The sequence below is a fragment of the Cupressus sempervirens genome, chromosome 4, assembly GCF_028749045.1.
Source record: "Cupressus sempervirens isolate cs-2001-9-10 chromosome 4, ASM2874904v1, whole genome shotgun sequence".
Taxonomy (NCBI): Eukaryota; Viridiplantae; Streptophyta; class Pinopsida; order Cupressales; family Cupressaceae; genus Cupressus; species Cupressus sempervirens.
The window spans coordinates 856,433,359-856,460,080 of NC_143121.1; the positions used below are offsets into that span (position 1 = coordinate 856,433,359).

Genomic DNA, 26,722 nt, shown 5'->3' on the forward strand with positions numbered 1-26,722 from the left:
GTAGCAATTCTAATGAGTGATTAGTATAAACTATAAAGAAATCAATATCACAAATTTTAGGTACAATGAATGAATGATTTGCAGAATTGTTTCCAATTGTGTGACCAATGTAGAATGTTCAACTTGTCTATGTACGAGTTCTTGTGAGACTTTCTCTAACACTTTATGCTCAACTCTTCTCTTAGACCATTGAAATAATTTATCATTGGTTTCTATATCTTCTGTCTAAATCTTATCAGCTCATTATACTAGCTGATCCAAAATCAGATGTTGATTATTCAAATTTTTAATCTCAAATGCATCTACAAAAATGTCTTTGACAATATATAATACTTTCTTCCTCTTCTGCTCTCTTCTCAGTTGTTCTTGCTTTGCCTTGCAAGTTAGAAAAGTTTGTAGCTCTTGCATTTTCTCAAGTATCAAGTTATTCAAATCATACATAGGTAAAGTTATTATCTTGTCAAGATCTATTGAGTAATTTGCCTCACCTAATTGAGTCACATCTTCAGACCATGGGGGTGTATCAATATGTAAAGCACAAACCTATGTTTCCCTTTTATAAAGGAAAAGGCTAACAAAAATATAAATATTCAAATTCAATGACATAAAACTCATATTTTTATTTAGAATTTGAAAATGAAGTAAACTAATCTCATTTTGGTTTTGACAAGGTAGTGGCAAAATACTTAAGTCATTACTTTGCAAAAACTTAGTGTATGTTGAGCATCAATTGCAAGACAATACATGCTTAGCAATATGATTGTTAGTGTTGAGTGATCTATACGTGTCAAGTCACTCAGGTGCCAAGTCAATAGAAGGAGCTGAGAAAGTTAGTGTGTGCTAAGTGATGTAGATGCCAAGTAGACAATGTATGTCACATTGTTCAAAAGCCAAGTTACAACATTATGAACACATTGATGGCCGAGCATCAGAGTCTTTGGATGTCAAGTGAATAGTTTATGACATAGTTGTTTGTAACGACATAAACTTATATGTAAACCATTTTTAGGTTGACATAATGTTTATTTTATGATTCTAGAAGATATGTATGGAGTCCTATTAAGCTTCTCTATGCAGTACATGCAACCAATCAGATTAAGGGATGTTTCCTCATTTTGGTTTTAACAAGGCAGTGGAAAACACTTAAGTCATTACTTTATAGAAACTTGGTGTATGTTGAGCATTAGTTGATAGAAAATGCATGCTACACAATATGAAAGTTAGTGCTAAGCACTAGTATGTGTCAAGAAGTCTATGTGTGCCGAGTCACTCAAGTGTCAAGCCAACATAAGGAGCCGAGCAAGTTAGTGTGTGTCGAGTGATGTAGGTGGTGAGTAGACAATGTATGTTGAGTTTTTTAGAAGCCAAGTTACAACATTATGAATACAATGATGGTTGAGCATCAGATCCTTTGGATGTTGAGTGAAAAATCTATGACATATAGTTCTTTGTAATGGCACAAACTACTATGTAAATCATTTTTGGCCCAAAACATGCAATGTTTTATGATTCTAGAAGATAAGGATTGAGTCATATTAAGAATCCCTATGTAGTACATGCAACCAATCAGTTTAAGAGATATTTTAGGTGGAAATATGGATGAAACCATAGCCATTGATTCTAACCTAACCTTAGTCCACCTATTTTTACTTAAGGAGGAAAATCCTAAAGAGTTTGTATGCGAGGAGAGAAGGTGCGAGAGACTAATGCTAAGTGTAGAGAGAGAATTCAAGGTGACTATGGGGGTTATGATAGTGCTATGAATTGAAAAATCTGTTGGAGAGAATAGAGCATAGTAGAGGAAAGACAGAGGAGACATATTTGATCTGAAGGATCAAGGATTTATTGGTAAAGAGAAGATCTGACATCTAACAATAGAGTGCTAATCGAAGGATCATGCTGCTGAATCATTTTAACAGGTGATGCAGAGTAAATCTCCTAACAAAGTAGTCTTAATAGACTTGTTTAAATTTCTTAACTGATTGATTTCTTTATTGTAAGTTTAAGTCCTCTAATAAGGCACACTTTTAATAGGGCATTGCAATCCTTTAACAAGGTGAGACCTAATAGTGTTTGTAAGCCTTTAATAAGGTTGACCTTTTACAGGGTTGATCATGTTTCATGATCAAACATTGTAACCTTCATTGGATACACTTTATTATTATAGTAGTGAAGATCTGTGGGTGAATCAAGATCTCAAAATTTAACATCAAAACCAAAATATTGATTACTTCATCCCATATTTTATATCTAACATTTAAATTGTAATGTTGAAACATAAATGAAATACATCACATCCATGAAAGATTCAACACATAACACAATAATTTTGTAACCTAAAAACACTTCAATGCAAAGTTAAAACTAGGGTGGGGATGAAACCCACAAATCTTCATTATTTCAACAAAAAAGTTAACTTGTTAGGGTTATAATGTTTTATCATAAGATATGATATACCCTGTGAGGGGTCTATCCTATTAAAAGCTTTAGAGACTATTAGGTCTCACTTTGTTAAAGGATTTTACACTTACAAAAAAGTAAGGACTTTGTTAGGACATTTACATAGATTTGTTAAGACTGTTTTGTTAAGAGATTTATCTTGATTCAATTAATAGTAACTAACTCAGTACTTGACGCTCAATTTTCTCTGTAAGCTAGTCTTGGGTCTCCTCTTTGCAATATCTTTGATCTGATCTCCTAATTTGATATCTTTGTTCAATCCTTTAGTGCTATGATTGCCCTCTTTTTGATGTGTTTTCAAACTTAGTCTTTTCTCTTCACATGCACATACACATCTACTTCTTCATTGATTCATGCATACATATTGATTCTAGGGTTAGAATCCTCCTTAAATAGATGTTTTGTGAAGGTTCTAGATCTTGATTGATGGTTTACAATCCACCATCTTTTATCATTTCTATTAGATTTTGTGATTGGTTGAATTGTGTACCTTAGGATCATTACCTTATGTAATGACATTTGATCATCTCCTTAGCTGACTCTACAAATATTAAATTTCATATAGAAGTTGGCCAAAATGGTTTACATATGTGTTTGTGCCATTACAAACTCATATAACAAAACCAAACTGCTTGACACTTGAATGTTCTGATACTCAGTCATGGTGACTCATTCATACTGTCACTTAGCTTCTATATAACTATTTTCTCGACAATCTTTAATTTGTCAATGTGCTCAATTCCTTATATTGCTTGACATGTACATATGCTTGGTCTCAATTGAATACTCGACAATCACTATCCTGCTTGGTATAAGTTTTGTATACTTGACCTTCTCTAGATGACTTGGTCGCAATGCTAACCATGCAATCTTTCTTAGTAAATGACTAAGTGTTTGGACACTAATAGACAACATAGGCTTAGAGATCAATAATATATGCACTTGTTAAGAAATATTTGTGTATAGAAAATGATTCATACCATCATATTTTGAAATTGTTTATTCCATTATGAAATGGTTAAGATATAATTCTAGAGCTAGTGGATTATATAGTTAGTCATGCATTGTGTATTTACTAGAGCTAGAAAGGAGATTGTTATGGCATTTTTTAATATAATGAAAAAGCTTGTGATACATTGACAAAATAGTTTGGAAGGTTAAGGTAATATAAGTGTATTAGCTATAATAATATAATATGAAAAAAAAATATTTTCATGGAAATATTGTATGTGAATAAGGATCTAGGAGTAGGTGTATAATTAGGAAAATGATTTAAGCAAAGTAATTGTGCTAAAATTGTTATGGAAGGTGTAGTTTTTAGGGGTAGAAGGCAAATAAGATAGAGTTGCTAGGTGATATGTATGGGGATTAGGAACAATAATGGATAGATGGATAGAGAAGTTGAGATGAAGCATGTGATGTGAAAGAATTGAGAGGTTATCTTAAAGTAAGGTAAAGAAATGAATGTAACGGATGAGAAACCAGAGGATATAATGGATTGAGTAGAAGAAGTAAAGTGTTGAATTATTCATATGAATGGTGGTGAAGGTTATGGAGAGAGTCTTAGAGTTCTAATATCTCAATAATATAGTCAATTATTTTTTTATTGGTTGATCACTAAGAGGCCCTAAGATTAATTATTTTTGTGTTGTAATTTATTATTATATTATTATCTATTAAACTTAAGTGTACTTGAATTCAATGCCTCCCAAATAAGAGGCTCATAATTTACCATTGTATTGTAGACTCTTGCCTTAATCTAATCAATTTCTTTAAACATATCCATGCCATATGATTTAATCAAAAAAAAAATTAAAATAAACAATCACATAAAAAATTCTACAATCTAATTTTTTAATATATTTTCTCTATGATATTATTTGTTTCATTCTAATTAATTCAAAATAAACAATATGATAGTTAGGAGATGATATGGGTTAGTGTTAAATCTTGATAGCATTTATCACAAACAAGATGAGTGCTTGACCTCTATGAGAATCACCTAGATCTAATTAGTGTAAGTGCTCCATTTATTCTCATGAGAGATGGATTCGTGTTGAATCACTACTTATGAAACATGGGTCAATGAGTTTGACTCAAAAACTACACACTTAAAACATGATAGCACTATCACAAACAAGATGATAGTTATATTTCACTACACACTTAAATCGTAATAACAATATCATAGACAAGATAATAGTTATATTTCATGAAAAAAAACTTCATTACAATAATGTTCTAGCTAACATTTTGTGCAAGATGATATATGCCTAGAACCATATTCTTTTGAAGTAACTAAGCTTAGTAATGACTTGCAAATCACAACAACTTAGAGCCCATTTGGCAACGAGAATACAAGTGGAATAGGCATATGAATATTCTTAAAATTTTGAATTCTCTGTTTGGATGCCCAAAATCGAAATTGGAATAGGAATAGAATTGGAATACGTATTCCAATTTTGGCCCAAAAATGAGGATTTGTGAATAGGAATATGTATTCCTATTCCATTTTTTTAAAGTTTAGAAAACATAAATTTTTGAGTCCGTGAATTCTGCATCAAATTCTAGGTGAACCAAACAAGAATAGGAATACATAACCCCATTTTCTATTCGAGAATAAGTATTCCTATTTCCATTATTATATTCCTGTAGTCAAATGGACCCTTAGTGTAAAAGCCACGATAAGATAGATTTGAAATCGAATGACCACATAATTTGCAAGTGTGGAAACTTTTCATTATGCATAGACTTTGAAATGACTAAGAAATTGAATAAATTGAAAGAATATCATAAATAAACTGTTTATAAATGGCAAGTGGAGAATCTATTTGGTACAATAAGTTCAATGGTTCCATTTCACCGTTTCCAACTATGATTAAACAACTGCTTTTGAATGACGAGATAATTTATTCCGTTCTAATCAGACAAGGGGATTTATTCGGCCCCTTTCTAATTGAATGAATATGTAAATAAACTATTCAAGTATGGAGAACTTAGTGTGTTACTGGTAGTCAGGCTGATCCGTTCCACCATTTTCCAATTGAATGGCTAACGTGAGCATTCAGCTGGGAAGCCCTGTGGGAAACGCTTACTGTCCGAACAGTAATCATAAATCATATAATTCTTGCGAGCCCATTGAAGCTTCTGCTGCTCGCTCGAATCCAACGCCTCTTTACCATACCATGAATTTGCAGAGCAGTTAGACGAAGAACTGCACACCTCACCATTAATACTTCTGTAAGATGCCACGAATGGAGCTTTGCTCCAGTCAGTCTTCACAAGCCCACCTCTTGTTGCCCAATCGTCAGCGTTCCAGAGGCTCGAATATATTCTCATCGCCTGATTCTTCGGATATGCAACACCCAAATCCTCATTGTTTATAAATACTCTCACAGGTGTTCCATCCACAGAAAACCTGTATAGATCAAACCACCATACAATATTATATAAGCTAAGCATGGACATGTTACTCGAGAGTAATAAGTTATGAATATACTTACACAATTTGTTGGGGATTCCAGAGCACAGAGTAGGTGTGGAAATCTGCAGTGGGGTCAAACCAGAGGTAGAATTGTTGCTCCCGATTTCCTTTCCCTTGAGAGAAGACATTGGTGTGCATAATATAGGGATCTCCAGACAGATTTCCCAAGAACTCAAAGTCTATCTCGTCGTGTGTAGTCCCTTGAGATGACAGCTGCATAAAATCAATCACAACATATTTAATGGAAAATTTCATATCACTGGTACATAAGCTTCAAGATATAAAGTCGTAGTAGAGTACTTTAAAAGTTGAAACATTTAAAGGGACGAGACATACATAGTAAGCAGTAACAGTGCCTGCGGAATTCCCGGGAACCAACTTTATTTGCATATCAATCTTTGCAAAAAGATATTCATTCTTCGACTGGAACCCAGAACCTGTTTTGGATATTACAAAGGAAGAGAACATAGAGTTTGGTGAGCCATATTCTCTGAATTGAACAATAAAACATGTATCAAATCAGATACATAATAATATATACCTGAGGACTTGTCGAGAGTTAACTGCAATCCCTGGCCGTTGTCAAGTATCTTAGCATGGTCATTTCCCCATGTGATGTCGAAATCACTGTAAAAATTTGCAGAGACGTGCTGAAGAAACACGAGATGGGTGAGGATCAAACACAAGAAGAAGAGCGCCATGATGATTATCAAAGTTGTCTAAATTGGTGTAACTGTGTTGTATTTGAATTGAGTGGAATGTCGAGGCACAATGGAGGAAAATGGCATATATTTATATATAAACCGGCGGCCTCCCTAGCGAAGACCATAGCCCGGAAGGTTCTGAAAAGTCATGAATCCGAGTTACGCGCTTTAATAATGATGGTGCTATCCAGCTGTTTACAGCTGCAAGTACGATGATGCAAAATGGGCACCAAACCTTCAATATGGATGGAAGTATAATGGAACAAGTTTGCGCGTGACAGAGGAGAAGCAATCGTCAGGTCTAATTATTATCCATCAAACTTCTGAAATGTATGTTTTATCGACTAACGTAAGCGTTGTCATGATGTCATTGATGTAAGCGTCTGGAATGTCCATTGTCAAAATGGAGTTATGCCTTCGTTCATATTTGTTATACCCACCTAAACCATCTTTTGATTGCCCGGGCCCCGATTCTCCAATGGCGGTCACAGAGCGGCCTAAATTTGATGGTTGTATGTCGTAATTATGCACCTTACTGTTAAATACAATCATGAGGGAGGATTCTATCCCGCCGACAGTATTTGTGGACCGTTTATTATAGGCCTGTAGTTAGAATTTCCTGGTCACTATTAACACACTGTTTTCAGATGCATACAAATGTTTTGCGATTAAAACATCAGGTGCAAAACAAGGATAAAATTATCCCGAATAGATGACTTTGAAATTGAGTAGATTAGGTTGCAATGCTAACGTGTGGACCAAGCAATGAGTGAACAGCAAGAATTGTGATGTTTCTGCGTGAAGGCGCCTTATCCCCACCCATCTACAATCTTCCACCTCTGGAGAGACTCAATATGGTACGTCCAGTAAAATGCAGCCTCTCCATAAGTCACTAGTATCATGGAAAATAGTTGAATCAACTTTTTGATTTCTTTACTGATTTTGTAATGAGTATGCTTGTTGATAAGTAGGAGAAAATAGTATGCTTGTTATTAATAATATTTTAATACATATAATATTGTTTAGAAAACTATTAATACTAATAATAAAAGTTGTTAGGTGGTGATAGTAATATTAGTAGGAAGTGGTAGGGGGGTTAGGGTCTACTGATTTATATTCTACCTCAGCAAAATTTGAGGTGATTTTAAGAATAGACCATTTTTTACTAGTTTTATTTTCTCTTTTTTAATCTTTTTATTTCATGTCAAAGAAATATATGAGCTAACATAACTATTTTTAGAATTTCTTTTGTGAGTGTATTAAATAATTTGAATAATTTTACTTAGATCTTTTATTATGTTTTAAGAAGTTTTAAAAACAAATACTATAAGAGTTTTTATTATTTCTTAAACATTACACTTGCTGAGATTAATTTTTAATCGAGCTTTAGTAATTTTACAAATCTTAACTAGTCTTAATCTCTTAGTTTAAGATCATGACTTCTGAATCTTTATTTTCGCCAAGTTTTCTAAGCTTCATTTTCTTTTATAGCCTTTTCTTAATTATAATGTGACCTCTCTAGGCCATCTTGTTCGTGTCTAATAATAGCAGTTGGAATAGCTTTTGTAGACCTCTTGATTTCTTATATATTTTCTCTCATATTTAGCATATCTATTGTATTGGGTCAATCTTCCTTCATTCTTTTATACTTTTTATCTTTTACGAAGAAGGTGTCTCCACATGATTTACTCCTGTAATACATTTGCAGATAGAATTTTTTACTACTATATCTTATATTATTTTATTAATATACTTCAAATAATTTAATTTATCTCACAATTTTATCTAAGAATTCAAATTATCTTTTTTTACTAATAATTCAATTTATCCCATGATTTTATCTAGGAATTCCTCCTTTGGGCAAGGTTACCTTATGGTACTTTTATACGATAATAAATAATTAATGAAATAACTGCCTCTGACATAATAATAAATTTTAAAAATATAGATAACACTTAAATAAAAGAAATATAATGTATTCTTCAATTTGAAAACTGTCGGTTGACTGCGGAGTTATTGAAAGCTTTTTGATACCGTCAACGTGCTCTCCGTTCCACCATAACGTATAAATCACACCGAAGGATTTTAATGGCAAGCGTTGGGGAAAAGCTCCAAGGGTCAAGATGTTCTCTTACAAGACATGTTTGAAGTCCCTGCCGGAAAGTCGACTCAGCCCGCCTACATTATTAACACTACCGACCTAATGTTTTGTTTCTTTCAAGTAATTGGCTGACTCAGGCAACGCGGAGGGCAGCTGACGATCACTTCCCAACCAAAATATATTACGGTCCCCTCTTCCATTTTATGTTCATGGTGACCACTACGTAGCTGATATCTTTGTAATTACCCTGACTTCATTATATCTCATACCAGGCAAACCTGCAATCATCTTCATTAGATACATCAAATAATGTCTATAGTCTGTAAAGCACAGAACATATAAATGTGACAAGATCTACCACTAAACTAGTTGACATTAGATATATAAAATGAAATTAAAGTATAAGAACAACTTGATTTTCACATTTAATGTAAGTTTCATTAATTGCATAATATTTGATAATATTTTGTTTCAATGTGATGATTAATCTGAAAAGTTTCTACTAAGGTCAGGATCTTTTCCATTTAAGTTAATCTCCCCCTCTCTCTCTCACACACACACAATTTTTAAAGTATTGATCAATTTTCTTGTTCTTTTAATAATTAATGATTTTTGAAATGGATGTATGTTGTCTTAAAGTTAGATTCTTGTCAATTGACCCTTGGTCTATTTATGAAGCTTATTTAGGTTCTTAACGAGCCTAATATGTATCAAGTCTTACTAAGTGTAAATCTTCAACATCCAAATAAGAGATGAGGTTGAGATTATGTCTAAGTGAGAATGAATGCCCCTTAGTCATTTTCTCTTAGCCAAAGAAGTTTAGCCTAAGGCCAATGCTCATTTTTCATAAAGCTAAAATAGTTTCATGGATGACATCCACTAAAAGAAAATTGCAATTAAGTGCAATACAAGAATAAAATTATCCCAATAAATGTCCTATAAATTTAATATATTATGTTTCAATACTAATGTATTTACCAATCAATGAGCGATGAGAAAGAATTAAGATGTTTTCACATAGATGCATCGTATCCCCATCTTTCTACAATCTTCCACCTCTTGAGAGAAATCAATTTTCTAGTATTCTTATTGTAGATCCAATAGATTGGGCCTCTCTCTATAACTTACTAATATCATGGAAAGTAGTAGTATTAATCTTTTGATACCCATAGTTTTAAGAAAAAATGTTATTTATGATCAAAATTTACAAATACACATAACATCATTTGCAAAATTAATAATACTAATAACAAAAGCAGGTAAGTGATAAGAATTAAATCAATAGGAAATTATAGTGGGTATTGATTATTTCATTTATCTCATAAATCAATATATCTTAGGGTGATATTAGGAGTAGACAACCCTTCATCAAATTTTCCTTCCCTACCTTTGATCTGTCTTTGTTTAAGGAAACACTATAGGCATGACTAGTTGAGAGAACGACTAGTAAAATTTCTATTCAAAGTATCTTAAACAATAGGAATAATCTTACTTAGAACCTTTATGGTTTTTGAAGAAGTTTAAAAAAGATATATTACATATTCTCTTGCACCTTTCAAATAGTGCATTTATTGAGGTTATTTTGATGACATCTTTATTATATTTATAGATCATTACTAATATTTATCTCTTAGCTCAGAGACTTCTTTAATCTCTTAAAAGCATGACCTTTTTTTTTTTTTTTTTTTCTATTATGACATCTTCTTGATTACCTTTTGATCTCTCTAGGCCATCTTGTTGATGTCTAATAATAACAATTGGAATATGCTTGGAGGCATCTCTTACATATTATCTATTATTTAACATATCTACTGTGTCTACGACTCAAGTACTTTTTTAGGGGTTCATGTTTAATCTTCCATCTTTCCTTCATTCTTTCATACTTTTCTATTTTCTTATAATGAATTATTTTCCACTAGATTTGTTCTTTCAATACATTTTCCTATGTATTTGTATACAAGCAGTATGTATGTTCTTATAGTTAAAAATTATACTTGCCTATTTGTATATTTCATCATTCCTCATTAGATGCATAAAAGACTGCTATTAGTCTGAACATCATGTAATACCAAACTAGTTTATATTTAAGACATATTTATAAATAGTTACTTAAAATTACATATATTATTTTATTTTTTATATCTTATGCGATGGAATTAATGTGTATAATAATCTTATCTGTCCTAAAATTTCAAAAGAATTTTATCCATCCCCTTATGCCAAGGTTATCTAATTGTAACAATTGCATCTTAAAAAAATATTGTCACTATTGATATAGATATTAGTTTAATTAAAGAAAGAATAATACATTCTTTAAGTTGAAAACTATTTTTAGAATGTTGAAATATTGAAATATTTTATGTTGTATGATTGATACCAAGGTCAAATCAACATAAGCACTTTTATTGTATAGATGCAAAGTTCTTTATGTTCCATACTAATATATAAATCACACCAATAGTTTACATGTCGATCCCTTAGGAAGAAACATTAAGCGTCAAGATGTAATTGCTACTAGAGTATGTGGTTATTTTTTTATAATTCACATTTGAAGTCCTTGTAAGAAACTTGACTTATGTCAAAACTAAGTAAACTTCATATGATACTCCTAGGGTGAGAATGACACAAACTAAGTTTAAAGGACATGTTGTATTATGGTAGAAAGAATTGAAAAGAGATAGAGAAGAAGAAGGTGAAATGAGGATCACTAGATGCAAGTTGATGGATATTGTTCTTAAGACTAAGCCTGTGCTTGCTAAATTTTATGAACTTGACTTATTCAATATATTGCAAACCTTGAAGCAGAAAGGCATTAGTGTGAAGGATTATAATGGGAAATTTTACAAGGTTACTATTTTTGCAAAAGTTTGCACCGTTGTCCAAAACTTTTACCTTAAGACAACCTTGTGAAACATGGAAACAACCTCCAAGTTGTGGGGCTTGAAGTATGAGGTTGAGTCTCTAGAGAAGGTCGACTTCCTTTGCTATCAAGATGCACCTAACTGCTTCTTGGAGAGGAAAAGGTAGAAGGAATGCATAGAAGAAAACTACCTAATCTAATCTAAGAAGATGATGTACCAAAATAGAGTGGTTAATCTTTCTCTGATTCTCTACTATTGCTTTCCATGCATACTACTATAATTTCTCATGCCTCTAAGCCATTGTAATTCTATGTTGTACCTCTTTCGGCCATTAACACACTATGCAAGATTTCTTTGCCTCTGGTTAATGTTCTTGTCTATATTCTGCAGTTTGTATGATTGTATCTATTTTGGCATTTGAATGATATTAAGTGAAGTTTCTTCCTATAGCATTCTTTTGTTGTTTGATCTAAATGTGGTTGTTGGATTAAACAAAGTCTGAAACTATATTTTTTGATGTTATAATTAGTTAACTATGCATTTATGGGAAGATATAAGATCAAACACTCTATTTTGGTGCATCACCTACTTAGATTAGATTAGGTAGTTTTCTTCTATGCATTCCTTCTCCCTTTTCCTCTCCAAGAAGTAGTTAGGTTCATCCTAATAGCAAAGGAAGATGACCTTCTCCCAAGACTGACCTCATAGTTCAAGTCCCATAGCTTGGAGTTTGTTTCCATGTTTCACAAGGTTGTCCTTAGGTAAAAACTTTGGACAAGGGTGCAAACATTTGTGACAATAGTTACCATTAGGCCTATAATAGAGAACTTTCTAGGAGAAGGTGGCTAGGTATTTTCATGGTATGGGATTTAATATTCAAGATGATTTGAGCATGTTAAGAATATATTCTATAGACAACACTTATTTTTATTCCCTAAAGGAATAATATGAGTTGAAAAGGAAACATCATAGTAACCCTAGAGGATGGGATAAGCAGGAGAGCAATGTAATAAGCATGTAGTTCAAGAAGGATCTACGGAAGAGACACCTAGGAGGATAGGTTGTGAAGCATTTTGAGGTATCTATTTTAAATGTGGTTGGAATGGACATAGGGAATTTTAATGAAAGAAACTTATTATGTTGCAAGAGGAACCTATTGCATATGCTTCTACATCTGAGTCTAGTGAGAACCTTATGTTTCATAAAGCATTGGTGAATTAGGGTAAAGCTAAACCTTTTCAAAGGAGAAACTTGTCATAACCATTTGCAAGTCTTGAGGGAAATTTTGCAATGTAGTTTTGGATGGTGGTATCAAACTATCACACTGCAATAGACAACAAAGAATGATTACAATATTTCAAAACTAGAAAAGTATCACACTATAGTAGAATGAGGTATAGTTCTAGAGTTTGGTGAAGGATCATACAATATACCTGTAGACAAAAAAATGCCAAAAAAATGAAGAAAGTAAAAAAGATTGAGCTAAATCTTGGATTCTAGCCCTATGATGGGTGTCATATATTTGTGTACAAAAAGTGTCACACTTCTATATAAATAGCATCTAAAGAGATTTCCTATAGATTCCTATCCATGACATGCAATGATTCAAGATAATATTGTGGCTCTCAAATGAACCTAGTCTAGAAACCTTTGCAAGGTGCCCCATAGAACAAAATATTCAAAGTAGTCAAAGCAAGAGTGCTAACATCCAAGAATCACAAGTACACAATGCAAGATGCAAGATAAAGCTAAGTGCAATGCAAGATTTAAGCTAAGATACACAAGTCCAAGATTAAGCTAATAAGCATGAAATAGTTACAAAACCCCAATTTGGACTAGGTGAGATTTTCTAGTATGTAAAGGTAATCTAAGCTAAGAGTAAGAGTAAGCTAAAATGCAAGTAAAGTAAGATGAGTTCAAATGTGCTCAAGAGAGTGAGTAAGAAAAATGACAACATAACATTAGAGTGCAAGTATGAGATATGAGAGAGAGAGAGAGAGAGAGAGAGAGAGAGAGCCTCTTTTAAAGATAAATGGATGGTAGGGACTAAGCTACAATCCAATGGTGGAGAATCAATCTCAAGTTGACTTTGAGCACAAGAATCTCCAAGATGAAAAATCAATAGTAGTGTTTACAACGTAAAAGATGTGTGGAGGAGAAAGGAGATTCCATCTACCTTGAAAAGTGTGCCCTCAAATGTATCGAAAAAATCATTTTATTTTCATTTTCTTAAATGAGAATAATCCTTCTCATGTACACATTTAGGATAAGAGGGACTTTGGGAACTTTATTTAATTAAAAGAGGACATGATTCTTTTAATTAAATAAGAACTTAGGATAAGGAGGTCAAATATAAAGTGTTTTTAATTAAATCAATATTTGATCAAAGATGATAGATAAAAGAGATTTAGTCTAGCATTTAAGAATTTAAAAATGTAGAAATGGGCCTCATAGTTTACTAGATCATTCTTGGGTGATTATAGGTGGCAAAATTAATAACCTTGTTCCTAAAATTTGGTTTGAAAAGACTAAGACATCCTTGTGCTTAATAGGATAAGTTGGTTTCTATAATGTTCATGTCCAATTGGGAAGTTGGCATACCAAAATGTTGGCATGTAGTGGATAGATGAAGGAATATGAAGGGATGAGGATGGACGGAGGTAGTGCAGTGCATGGATGGAGGAGTACAAATGGAGGTAGTATGATAGATGGAGGGAGGAGTATGGAGCGAGGTAATATCATGGATGGAGGAAGTACAGAGGGAGGTAGTATGGTAGATGGAGGAAGGAGTACAGAGTGAGGTAGTATGGCAGATGGAGGGAGGAGTATGAAGAGAGGTTGAAAAATGGATGGAGGAGGTACTACAACAAATGGAGGGAGGAGTTTGGAGGGAGATAGTACAACACACAAAATGGAAGGTGTTGCATAGAGATTGGAAAGAGAGTACAAAATTACATGAAAATAATATTAGAACACCAAATCTATCAAATAAATGTCAAGCATGATTAGATATTGAATACATATAACCTATAATTAATACTCACATACAAAGATGGTGCTCTGATTTGCTAGATTTGAGCAAAGTATTGTAGATGAAAAAATAGGGTGAGGGTTTGAAATTGCAAAGCCAAGTAGGGAAGATCTTCCACTTCCAAAATGAAAAATAAAAGAGAATTCCAACTAGAATTCATAGTATAGAGAAAATAATCCAAATCTCATACTAACAAGTTCTACCTATGTATGTTGCACATAACTACCCCTTTGGAGAAAAGTCTCAAGGGTTTACAAAAGAGTGCTGATACAAAAAGCACCTATGGTCAATTAATATGATTTTATCCCCTTTATTAATTAAATCAATTAACTAAATAAGTCCTTCTGATATTATTTAGTTTTTAGGACCATTCAATTAGTTAACCTAATTAAAATATTTTATTAAAAATTGGGGACACTACAAATCCTCGCCACCCAAATATTGCTTGTCCTCAAGAAATCTATAATTCTAGGATCCCATACCATGTAAAGACACAAATTTCTATATCTATTGAAAACTCCATGACATAGATTTCTATATCTATTAAAAACTCCACACTTCTTCAGGATCGCATATGTATAATTGAATTCAATTGACATGAGTAGACCACCACTTGGGCTCCGCTATGCCAATCTGATTTAAGCATTTCTATATCCAAAACTACTAGTATCCCAAGGGAGCCAATCATTAAACACATTGATGTCCCAATCCAAAGCTTTCAAGAAGTTATGTACACCAACCTCTTGTGAAATTCCATTACTCAAATAGATCTTACTACTTCCATGAGGATGGTCATGTATCAACACAGATACAATGCCTTCAATGGATGCATTGCACTCCAACCCAGTTGACACTGCCACAATACCCATACCAATCAATGTTGGCATATGCCTGATGACATTTCCACTATGCCAATTTCCATGATGTTAGGTGACACTTCCATCATACCTATACTAGTCCACAACATGCCAATCAATGTTAATGGAATGTAGTACAGATGGCGGTAGTATAGTAGATGGATGAAGAAGTGTGGAGGGAGTTAATACGGTGGATGGACGAAGTACAAAGGGAGGTAATATAGTGGATGGATGGAGTATGGAGGGTGGTAGTATAGAGGATGGAGTGAGGAGTACGAAGGGAGGTAGTACAACAAATAGAGGGAGGATTATGGAGGGATGTAGTACAAGTACAGATGGAGGGAGGTAGTACAATGGATTAAGGGAGGAGTATGAAGGGAGCTAGTATTATAGATGGATGAATTTATAAGAATGTAAGTCAAGTAGGGAGAATTATATAAATAAATTAAAAATTAAAAAGGAGATGAAGGAAACAATATATATTAAAATAAATTTAATATATTATTAAAAGGATAGTGTTTAAATAAAATTTAAATAAAAAAGTGAAGTGAAATTATTTAATTAAATAAGTAGAGGAATTTAATGATATAGTTCATTATTAAAATTAACTATTATGTTAAGGGCAAAAAAATAAATAAATTAATATTACAGTGTAAAGGATGGTTTAGGTGTCTACACAAAGAAGGTGGAAAATGGGAGATTCCTCAGGAATGGAAAGGGAAAGATACCATAGAAGAAGGGGAAATAAGGGAAAATGAACAAGTACTAGATGAGCCTATGAGTGATGATTCCCAACCTATGCCAAAAGATCGAGCTTCTATCAAAGAATCTACTCCACAAGAAGAGGAAGTTATTCCACCCCCTCTTGAGATGGAGGAAGATATAGGAAGAGATTGCATAAAATGAGAGACAAATGTCCCAAAAAGGCCACATATTTGGTAACTCACAATATTAGAAGTTTCTTAGAAAGAACATGTTGTATGACGAAACAGGTATAGAGGTACACATTGAGGAACAAAGAAGAACTGAGTGAGGAAAGGGTTCATCCATGAGTAAATAATAGGATTCCTACCTAGAAGTATCATCTCAATGTACCACATCTACATGGTTATCCAAGGCTATTTATCTAGGAAAAACATACTTGTATAACTATGCAAGATGTGGACATGACTCTAGTGAGACAATCCTTACATATACATGTTGTAATGATAGAGAAAAATAGAATATCTTAGTGGCCTTCTCCCATTCAATAGGAAGGAAGAAAAAGTTCACTGGCTTAGCCATTGATTTGTTGTCTCTATAGAACTTAGTACCACCACTCTCAATATTAGAGATTGTTATGAAAAGCTCCTTGTTAATCACCATTTCCAAATCATAAGCATGAAAAACATCATTCTCCCAACCCTCAACAAAATCCTATATAACCAATGCATTTGCACCATGAAGGGATTTTGTATAAGGGGTTAAACCACCAACAAATAGAGCACTCCATATTGTTTCTAGATTCTACCATTCATCAAATATAATGGACTCCAATCTATTCCTATCTCCTCATGTCACTAAAAATAGAAATGTATGTGATCCCAAACTAGTTAGAAATAACCACCAACAACTGAAAAAACTTCTTCTCTACAATAAATGTATGTTCTTTGCACCATGCTTCCATAAGTAATGAGGCAAAGAGTGATATTTAAGAAATATTTGACCATGTATTGGCATCACTTATAAGAAGTCATCACATATCCATGGGAATTTGGTCCAATGATCTCCACTTCAAAAAATGATTAGAAATTAGACCCAAGTTGGCAAGATAATTTTCCACATTGTTACCCTAGTGGTACTCATGAGATATGAAAAAATCATGCAACTCATTCAATATAGACAAGAAATCCATAAATTATATTTGCAATCTACTCTAACTTGGAGTGTTAAAACCCTTTAAGAAATTAATTATGTTTAATAAATTACTTTCTTTCTAGACCTTGGTATGATAATTTTCCTTGGCTATCATGCCCTAGGTAGGTAACTTAACCTCATTCATACAAAGTTACAATTGTGGGAATTTGATATATTAGTGATCCAAATGTGATGTCTTTAAATAGATAATAGAAAAATAGTAAAACAATAGGTAGATAGTTATTAAGAAGTGCCTTGTTATGTTGTTAATCGTTAAGATATTTTTTATGTCTAGAAAAAGTATTGGTTAGATATTAGGGGGTAACTACTAGTTGTTCTCCAACCTTCTGTACTACGGGCGAACACCCCTTCTTTTGGCTAGTATCTAATACATCAAAAACAAGTAGATAGTTACATAATTGTAAGAATGTATTTTTTTTTGCAAAAAAGATTTTTTTTTGAAAAAAAGCCAAAATAAACCTTCCCCCATTTTATCATCAATCATGATGGAGTGAATTACTATGGAAAATTATAAAATTATCTCTAGGCACCTACCAAAGGTAGATTGGCTCAATTACTTCAATAAGCTAGAGAATATTTTATAATCCGGATTTGATTCATCATTACAAGTAGCATGTTTAGAGGACTTTTGAAATGTAGAATTATAGGTTTTAGGTAGAGGTTTCAATATGAGAAATCAATTGAGGAACATGGCCATTAATAGCATGCACTTAATTTTAATGTAACCCATACAAAGCAAAATTGAAAAAAAACACAGAGTCAAAGATAAGGGTATGCTAATGGTCCCTTTTTCTAGTAGTGAAGTTGAAAGGTTCTTAAAGGGGTCATCAAGGATCAAGTCTTACTCTATACAAGGTTCTGACATCATAAGGGATGAGGCCAAGATCTCGCCCCTAGAAATGTACTAGGATAGATACCCCTCAATTTTTGGCTCTTAATTATAGAGGTTTACCACAAGGTTCCAATGCTCCCTTTTGGATAGGTAAAACAATTTTGTGAATGAAACAATGACCATATAAAAGTTGATGGAATGAAAATGTCATAAAGGTTCTATTTCTTCATAAACAACCTCGATGTACACATGTTCTATTTTCGTAATTATTATTATGATGAATTTTTATTTAATTTTTAATTTTTAATTTATCTTTTTTGATAAACTAAGAAGTTTGGTATTTAGAACCACATTATAGATTAAAATTAAATAAACATTACAAAAGTCCTAAATATGACCTATGTCTAATTTTTTTAGTTTGTTATAACTATAATATAATTATTAAAATTTAAAAACTTAATTTTAATAATACTCATTTGAAAGCATAAATAATTAATATTAAATTTCATCATTACATAAGGTATTTAGCATAGTAGGACTCTTATAAGGTCCACTGCTGTAATTAAAATTTGATAGCCAATTTTAACATTGTCCATTATTACTATCAAAGTAACATAAAATTTAAACATGGTTAACACTATATGACAAAATATTTTTACATTTATTAAATAAATTAAAAATCATAATATAATCAATTTTAATTTGTCTAATAAATAGAAAAATCGATGTATGAAGAAATCGGTATGAGGAAAGATCCAAGCCACTTCTATTTCCTTGCCGAAATGGAATGTGCACTTCAAAATAGACCTTTGACCGACCCCGTTGCAACTTGTTATCAATTGACGTGACAAGGCTCAATCATGAGACGACGACGTGCCATGGAGTTTGCGCATGTTTAACAACCTGGAATTTATATGAAGCAGAATTACAGCTAGAAAGCACTTTTCTCTTGCAGCTATGATCATGCATGGTATCTAATTAGCTCTGATAGCAAGGCGCTGATAAGATGACGAGGATAAAAATCTTCAGGGAAATTAAACTAGAGCCGCCCCCAGATAACATTCCATTCGAGATTGGTATCGCTGAAAATTAAAGCCAAACTTTGCACGTAACCAAATAAAACCCTGGGAAGGTACAACCATTCATACTATATATACATTCAAGCGATTCAGAGCTTTCAACTCACAACACACTTTAACCTTCATCGCATCTTACTCAAATTCGATTTTCCTACTTCTATCTCCATTATCGATGACCATCCTCGTGTATTTCCTCATACTTATGGTCTCTGCATCATTCTCCCACCATATTGTTTCTGCAGATTTATACGCCGATTTTGATATCACATGGGGTGGCGATCGGGCTAAAATGGTCAACGAAGGATAGCAGTTGAAATAGTACTTGATGGATGCAGACTTAGAAGACAAATTTATGACTGCAGACATTCATTTATACATTTATAAATAGCCTTCAAGTGAAGAGTCATGAGAAGTCGAAGTCTGTGTGATCATTGGACTTCACATTCCTAACAATCAAGCAGTTAACGAAGCTGCTCGTTTATGAGTATTTTGGGTTTGAATGCCAATAGCTAACTTAGGCTTGCCCGATAATAGTTAGATAATAAAATATTATATCATTGAGTGACTAAAAAGAGAATACACAATGATTATATATTATTATATTATATAGGAAACTTCATAAAAGGATTTGATCAATTTTCATAAAACATTACTACATAAATTATATTATATTATTAATTTGATCAATGTAAAAAGATAAAAATGACAATTACCAAGGTCACAAAAAATTGTTGTTTTTTAACTTTTAGTGACAATCATAAGCTCTCACATCTTCATAAGTAGGAGATATTTAAAAAATAATAATAATAATGATTTATTAAAATATATATGTTGTACAATAAGCATTGTACAACATATAAATTTTAATAAAGTAAAACTAGATCCATTCAGTTTATGGGTACGATGGAACAACACCAATACAATACTTACTTACCAATATAAAGGTGGAAATTATTGCATTATACCTAAGAAAAAAGGTTTTTGACAATAGAATCATTCATTGGAAAGCCCATCAATCTCATCAATTGATCTGAAGGAGATATTTAGATCAAATCCTTAGACTTAAACATCTCTTACTTATAAATTGATGACCTTAAGGGGATTCTCCAAAATTTTGATGATGGCACTAGAAGGAATTATTTACTATGTATGAAACTTGGTGGCCTACTTTATTTAAATGTTCTAAAATGTTTACTCTCAAACGCGACATTTGTCAAATAACTAGCATTTTAATTGTAAAGGATGAAATGTCATTTTGAATAGTATTACTATTTAAAAATTTGGCCTTTAATTTCATAGTACCAATTAATCCTTCTACTGAAAATACATATAGGCATTTCATTAAGTAATATTAAACATTCAACCAAGTGGGTAGAAGTGGAACTGGTCAATAATTGTACCACATGAACATTGGTGACATTTATCAAATATGAGATCAACATTGCAAAGTTTATAGATGCCAAGTAAATGTTACTAGTGACCAACAAAACTACTTTTTGATCTTGCTGAAAATTAAAGAACTTTAGGAAATATTCATTTTCAATTATATCAAGAATACATGATAACATCCCATAGAAAATGGAGCAAGAAAATCTTCAAATTGGATGTTGAGTGATGCAACCTCAAAGGTTTATAATGAAGATACATCATAAACTAGGCTTATTTTACAACTTATAATTTTTAATAACATAATACTAGATCCATTTAGTTTATGGGTAGGATGGAACAACGCCAATGCAATACATACTTACCAATATAAAGGTGGAAATTATTGCATTATAGCTAAGAAAAAAGGTTTTTGGTAATAGGGGAAAATCAATAAATAATTAAATCCATGCAAACCACAACCTCTAAAAAACTAACTCAGTACAAAAATTTCAAAAGGGAAATGCAAAAAGAAACCATTTTCATAGAAGCTCATGCATCATATTTAAAAGTAGATTTCTTAAACATTCCCACTAGAGTCATCTCTATCTTCATTTGAATTAAAATAAAGAATGAGAACCCCTTTTCTAGAGAACTATTGATAGAAAAGCATCCTTATTTTTAGCTGATTTATAGTAAAGAATAAATAAGGTGTGAGAAAAAGGAAAATATCTAAGTTTACCAAAAAGATGTGATTTCTAGTGCTAATAAATCTAGAAGTTTGGCACTATGATATATTTCCACAAGTGATTAGACCTACAAATGGGTGCCAACTACTCGAAATAGGAAATGCAATCCAACACCTCTTTTGTAGGCATAAAATTTGGAATAGAGGAGATACACGAGAGGCATTTAGTAGTCTAGTTTGAAGACTTCTTCAAGATTTTGTAGAGTAGAAATCTGAAGGAATTTTAAAGAGAAGTATGGTAGAGCCATCCATAGGAGCTACATCAAGTATTATGTTATCTTAGAAGGGGGTGAAAAATATGGGTTGGAAAAGTCAACAATTAGACACTTTGTTCTATAACAAGGTTCTTAATTTGATATCACAACACCTCTTCATCTTATTAATTGTCCTTATTTCATTCTTCAAGAGCTGTGAGTCATTAATTTAATCACTATCTAATGTGACTATAACATCACATAAATTACATATAGGGTCAACTTGTCATTTGTCTTCTACAAGATTTTTCTTTGACAATGAGAGTCAGTATTATAAACCTCAACTTTACTGCATTGACATAAATTCTTAAAAATAATTGTATTAATTGATTTCTTAGTATGTTTCCTTTGACTCTATGGAGTTTAATTTGTACAATATAGACGGGAGACATAAACTATGAATCTCTTCTAGATTGTAAAGGTAGGTATATTGATTATATCATCATGAATGTTAGATTATGTTTATCCTTGTACTCTCTAAAATAAATAAGGTAATAGAGGGGAAACGTTCATTAGAATATATGATTTCTACCATAATCATAGAAAAAATCTAGTTAAGGAGTATCCAACCATACATTACAAGGAAATAACTCATAATTACATATAGGTATTATATTTGTTGAGAATCATGTTGAAAAGTTTCTCAGTAGCTGTAATGGATTGAGTTATCTTAAGAATGCCTTAGTAATTACAAACAAATCCTTTAACAATAACTCATAAAAAAAATATTAAAAATTTCCTTTATTATATCATATGCAGATTTTTCTCACACCAACTGAATTTGTGTCTCCCACTTCAACCATGTGTGATTGCAAAGGTGATCAATCATGATGTTTACAATACTTCATATGCAGTACCTCCCTTATTTTCATGAAGATAATTTATTGCTAACTTGTGTTCCCATAAAGACTAATTCATCGTGTATTGGCATGGTTGTATTCATTATAGTGTGCATCTATTACTTTATTTGAGCACTTGGCTAGTATCTTTATAAAATGTATTTATCACAATTGGACACTAGATGCCTATGATCTTGGCCTCGTGAAATGAAATTAATTAAAATGAGAGTTGGGTGCAGATTATATGTCATGCAAGTTATAGTTTATTTACAATAACAAACTCCATGATGTGTTTAAATGGAGGTTTTAATACCAATTTGTAAGGTCCAAGTGTATAACATAACTCATCATCTACTTCCATGATACATACAATCAAGGTCACCATTTATTTGTGGAGTCTCTTATACATTGGATTCAATGCATTTATACCTCCTTTCCCGTTTTCTACAAGTAAATTTTGTTATCAAAATTTTAACACATGATCAATGCATATTTCTATATAACATGCATATTAAATTCAAGTATAGATCTAAAAATATTGATGAAGCAGAAATAAATAACGAGCACACTTTAATCTGTCTACAATCTATCATTTGATGGCATTTATTAGATGCAAGAAAATGGTGTGCATCAAGAAATTGGTCCTATCTAACATAATTTGCACATCCCTGTTTAGCTGTATAATTTAATTAATGAATTATTATGTATTAATTCTACAATAGTGCAAACATTTATTTAGTCACAACAATTTGATAAGTTAAGTGTCATAGAAAGTATAACTAAGAATATTAGTATGATAATGATGAGGACGACTATCAATTATGTTGCCTATTTTCGTAAGTATATTAGGAACTATTGACAATTTTTTCATGTTGGAGACAGTATAGAAAATGTTTTAGCCAGTGGGGGCAACATTTCATGATCTTGGATCAGCATACAATATCTTGAATTGGGCTCTTGTGGTGAGGTTGCAATGCTGATTCATTGTGATATTTACAAGACTTCCAATTTAATGTCTCCCTTGTTTTTGTGAGAACTAATTTCTTGGTAATGCAAATTTCTATCAAATTTGATTGATCACGCGCTTGCACAATTGTATTCATTATGCATCTATTTGATTGTTTTGAACATTTGGACAATTTCTTTATAAAATATATGAGTCATAATTGAACCTAAGATTTGACATTTGACTTCACAAAATAAAAAGATTACAAATAGAAACAAATTATTAAAAATAAAAATAAAATGTCATAATTTTAAATATTATTTACTGACACATGAATTATACTTTACGTAAGATAATGAACTCCAAACTATTTGTATGGATGCTTTGATAGCATTCTTTAAGAAATAGTTCTGTAAAGTACCTCATCATTTATTTTCGTAGACTGACATCACAGTTGAATTCTGAAGTATAGGAGCGAAGAGGATGCAACTCTGGAGAGTATTGAACCCGTATCGTCTTGGATCAGCTCTTAGAATATCGCCTTTAAGCTTATGAATAGGTCTGAAGTTTTCCGATACGGTTTAACAAGGACTCTCTTGATATTGCGAAGTGGTTGGATCAGTGAAGCATTTTATTGAGTTATTATACGGGTAAACAAATCTCTCCTTATCGCTGCCATCCGATTAGTTTGTTGAAGAGGTACATTTGTGACATGTATCCCAAGTAAAGTGATCATTTTTCTGTGTAAGATTCCATGTACTCAAGTTTGTTGAAGCTCTACATTTCTAACTTGTATTACAAGGAAGGAAAGATATTATTTTTCTAACATCTAATTGCCATTGTAAGAACACACATTCCGGAATTATATTATGCATCATCCGGTATAAGAATTTCTTCTGTGGCAGTCCAGAGTGGAAATGAATAAATTAAAACTCTTTCGATGCCGGTAGAAGAACAAAAAGACTTTCTAAAATATCTAATTGCTTGGGTAAGATTTCAATCGTTACAAGTATGGCCACTTGGGCTTGAAAATCGCTACAAAAAGAATGAAGGGATAAAAGAAATCGGTGAAACTAGGTGGAGGTTGATCCTTTTAACTCAGTTGAAACTCTAGCGAGTGCATTCAGCGGGGAATCCCTGTGGAAAACTCTTGCTGTCTGTACAGTAATTGTAAATCATGTAATTCTTCCTCACCCATTCCAGTTTCTGCTGCTCGCTCGACTCCAACGCCTCTGCAGTGTACCATGAATTCACAGAGCAATCAGAGGAGGCAAAGCATGTCTCCGGTTTGAAGTTTGCATAAGACGCCACAAATGGGGATTTGCTCCAGTCGATCTTCACTGCACCGCCCCCGGTGGCCCACTCGTCGGCGTTCCAGAGGCTCGAATATATTCTCATCGCCTGATTCTTCGGATATGCAACGCTCAAATCCTCGCTGTTCTTGAACACTCTCACCGGCGTTCCATCCACGGAAAACCTGCACAATATCAGAAATACGCATTATTAAGGATGTTAAAAAAGCAGGAGGGCCAGGCCAAAGAGGGCATCTAATATCAACTCACATGATCTGTTTGAGATTTCAGAGGAGGGAGTAAGTGTGGAATTCTGCGGTGGGGTCGAACCAGAGGGAGAATTCCTCCTCGTGGTTTCCTTTGCCCTGAGAGAACACATTGGTGTGCATTACGGACGGATTCCCGGACAGATTTCCAAGGAACTCGAAGTCTATCTCATCGTCTGTGGTCCCTTGCGAAGACAGCTGTGGCAGAACATTAACATTTTGTTAGGCCATGCTCAAATTCCCACAACAATACACATACCGACTACTCCGAATATAGAATGAATTGGAGGGAGAGAAACTTACATAGTATGCGGTCACAGTTCCGGCTGCGTTACGAGGAACGAGCTTGATTTGCATATCAATTTTGCCAAAGAGATATTCATTCTTCGATTGGAACCCTGATCCAAGCAGTAAGCAAAAGAGATGAATGAAAAATACCAGAGGACTGATCGAGAGTGAGCTGCAAGTGTTGGCCATTGTCGAGTACCTTAGCACGGTCGTTTTCCCATGTGATTTCGAAGCCGCTGTAGAAATCAGCAGAAACAAGGTGGGAGGAGGAGAGAAGAAGGGTTAGCAGGAGGAAAGATGGAAACAGATCCATTGGAAACTTGCAGGGACAAGAGTAGCAGTTGTAATAGTGTGATTCAAGTCCCGGACGGTGATGGCTGATGAGGAGAGTGAAGGGTATTTATGTATATATATAGGCACTACTAGAGTGAGCGTCGTCAGGTAGGGAATGGAAAGTGGCCAGAAATTTTCAGAGTTGTTGACCTACTGGATGAGTTGGAGCGCGCTTTGTATTTAGATACTAAAGGGTAGTTAGGTTTTGTTGCAGGCGGAATTACAGCCAGAAGAGGAGGGAGAGTGTTTCTTGTCATACGGCAGGCTTAGCTGTGTTCATTTTAAAACAGTTGTCGTCAAAATAGTTGGCTTGGATGTTGACCAGCAGACGTAATCAAATGAAGCGTGCAGGGAACCCAAAACGTTTATTACACCATATTTCAAAACATTGGGGGCGGGTTTTTTCCACGTTGTCATCGTGTCCGTACTTATCCATGTGGGAAAAAAATTAGCAACCAATTATGCAACATGCAACTTATGCAATGGAAGCAAGAGCAACTAGCAATCTCACTATCAATGATCATATATATGTATAGTTAAAGGAAAACTTAATTTCCATAAAGTCTAATAATATGACGTGAAAAAGAAAATCTTATAGACATCTTTTGTACACATATTTTTTATGACACTCCAAGAAAGTCTTTACATACTAAATATTGGTGGCTTACTTTATTTAAATATTTCAATAAGTGTACCCTCAAATGTAATATTTGTCGAATAACCAACAATTCAATTGTAAAGGACAAAATGTCATCTCGACTACTATTGTCATTTGAAAAAAAGGCTTTTAATTTCATAGAACTAATTAATCCTCTTACTCAAAATACATATACACATTCCATTAGCTAATTTAGATATTCAACCTAATGGGCATAAGTGGAATTGACAAATAATTGCATCACGTGAACATTAGTGATGTTTATTACATATGGGATCAATGTTGCAAGGTTTTAAAATGCCCATTAAATGTTACTAGTATCCAACAAATATACTTTGTGAAGTAGTGTAAAACTAAAGAACTTTAGGGAACATTCATTTTCAATCATATGAAGAATACACCATAAT

At 33.0% G+C, this 26,722-nt stretch overlaps 1 protein-coding gene and 1 pseudogene across 2 annotated transcripts; both read right to left on the bottom strand.

The window, feature by feature from the left end:
• Positions 1-5,239: 5,239 nt before the first annotated feature.
• LOC149564095 (xyloglucan endotransglucosylase protein 1-like) lies at positions 5,240-6,788 on the bottom strand. The gene is made up of 4 exons (XM_089827174.1): positions 6,486-6,788; positions 6,281-6,381; positions 5,964-6,157; positions 5,240-5,878 (listed from the first exon to the last, which is right to left on the bottom strand). The coding sequence occupies exons 1-4, from the start codon at positions 6,643-6,645 to the stop codon at positions 5,512-5,514; spliced, it is 822 nt and encodes a 273-aa protein (XP_089683300.1). The 5' UTR covers positions 6,646-6,788; the 3' UTR covers positions 5,240-5,511.
• Positions 6,789-24,427: 17,639 nt separating this feature from the next.
• LOC149564096 (xyloglucan endotransglucosylase protein 1-like) lies at positions 24,428-25,692 on the bottom strand (annotated as a pseudogene). The gene is made up of 4 exons (XR_016364159.1): positions 25,477-25,692; positions 25,340-25,442; positions 25,041-25,234; positions 24,428-24,955 (listed from the first exon to the last, which is right to left on the bottom strand). The product of XR_016364159.1 is annotated as a xyloglucan endotransglucosylase protein 1-like (transcript).
• Positions 25,693-26,722: the final 1,030 nt, after the last annotated feature.

What these genes read in the sequence shown, in the direction of transcription:
- LOC149564095 (XM_089827174.1), bottom strand. Translation starts at nt 6,645, where the DNA reads ATGGCGCTCTTCTTCTTGTGTTTGATCCTCACCCATCTCGTGTTTCTT. An exon ending in GCACTGTTACTGCTTACTAT is followed by an intron (nt 6,158 to 6,280) that starts GTATGTCTCGTC and finishes GATTTTATGCAG; the next exon opens with CTGTCATCTCAAGGGACTAC. An exon ending in TGGAATCCCCAACAAATTGT is followed by an intron (nt 5,879 to 5,963) that starts GTAAGTATATTC and finishes TGATCTATACAG; the next exon opens with GTTTTCTGTGGATGGAACAC.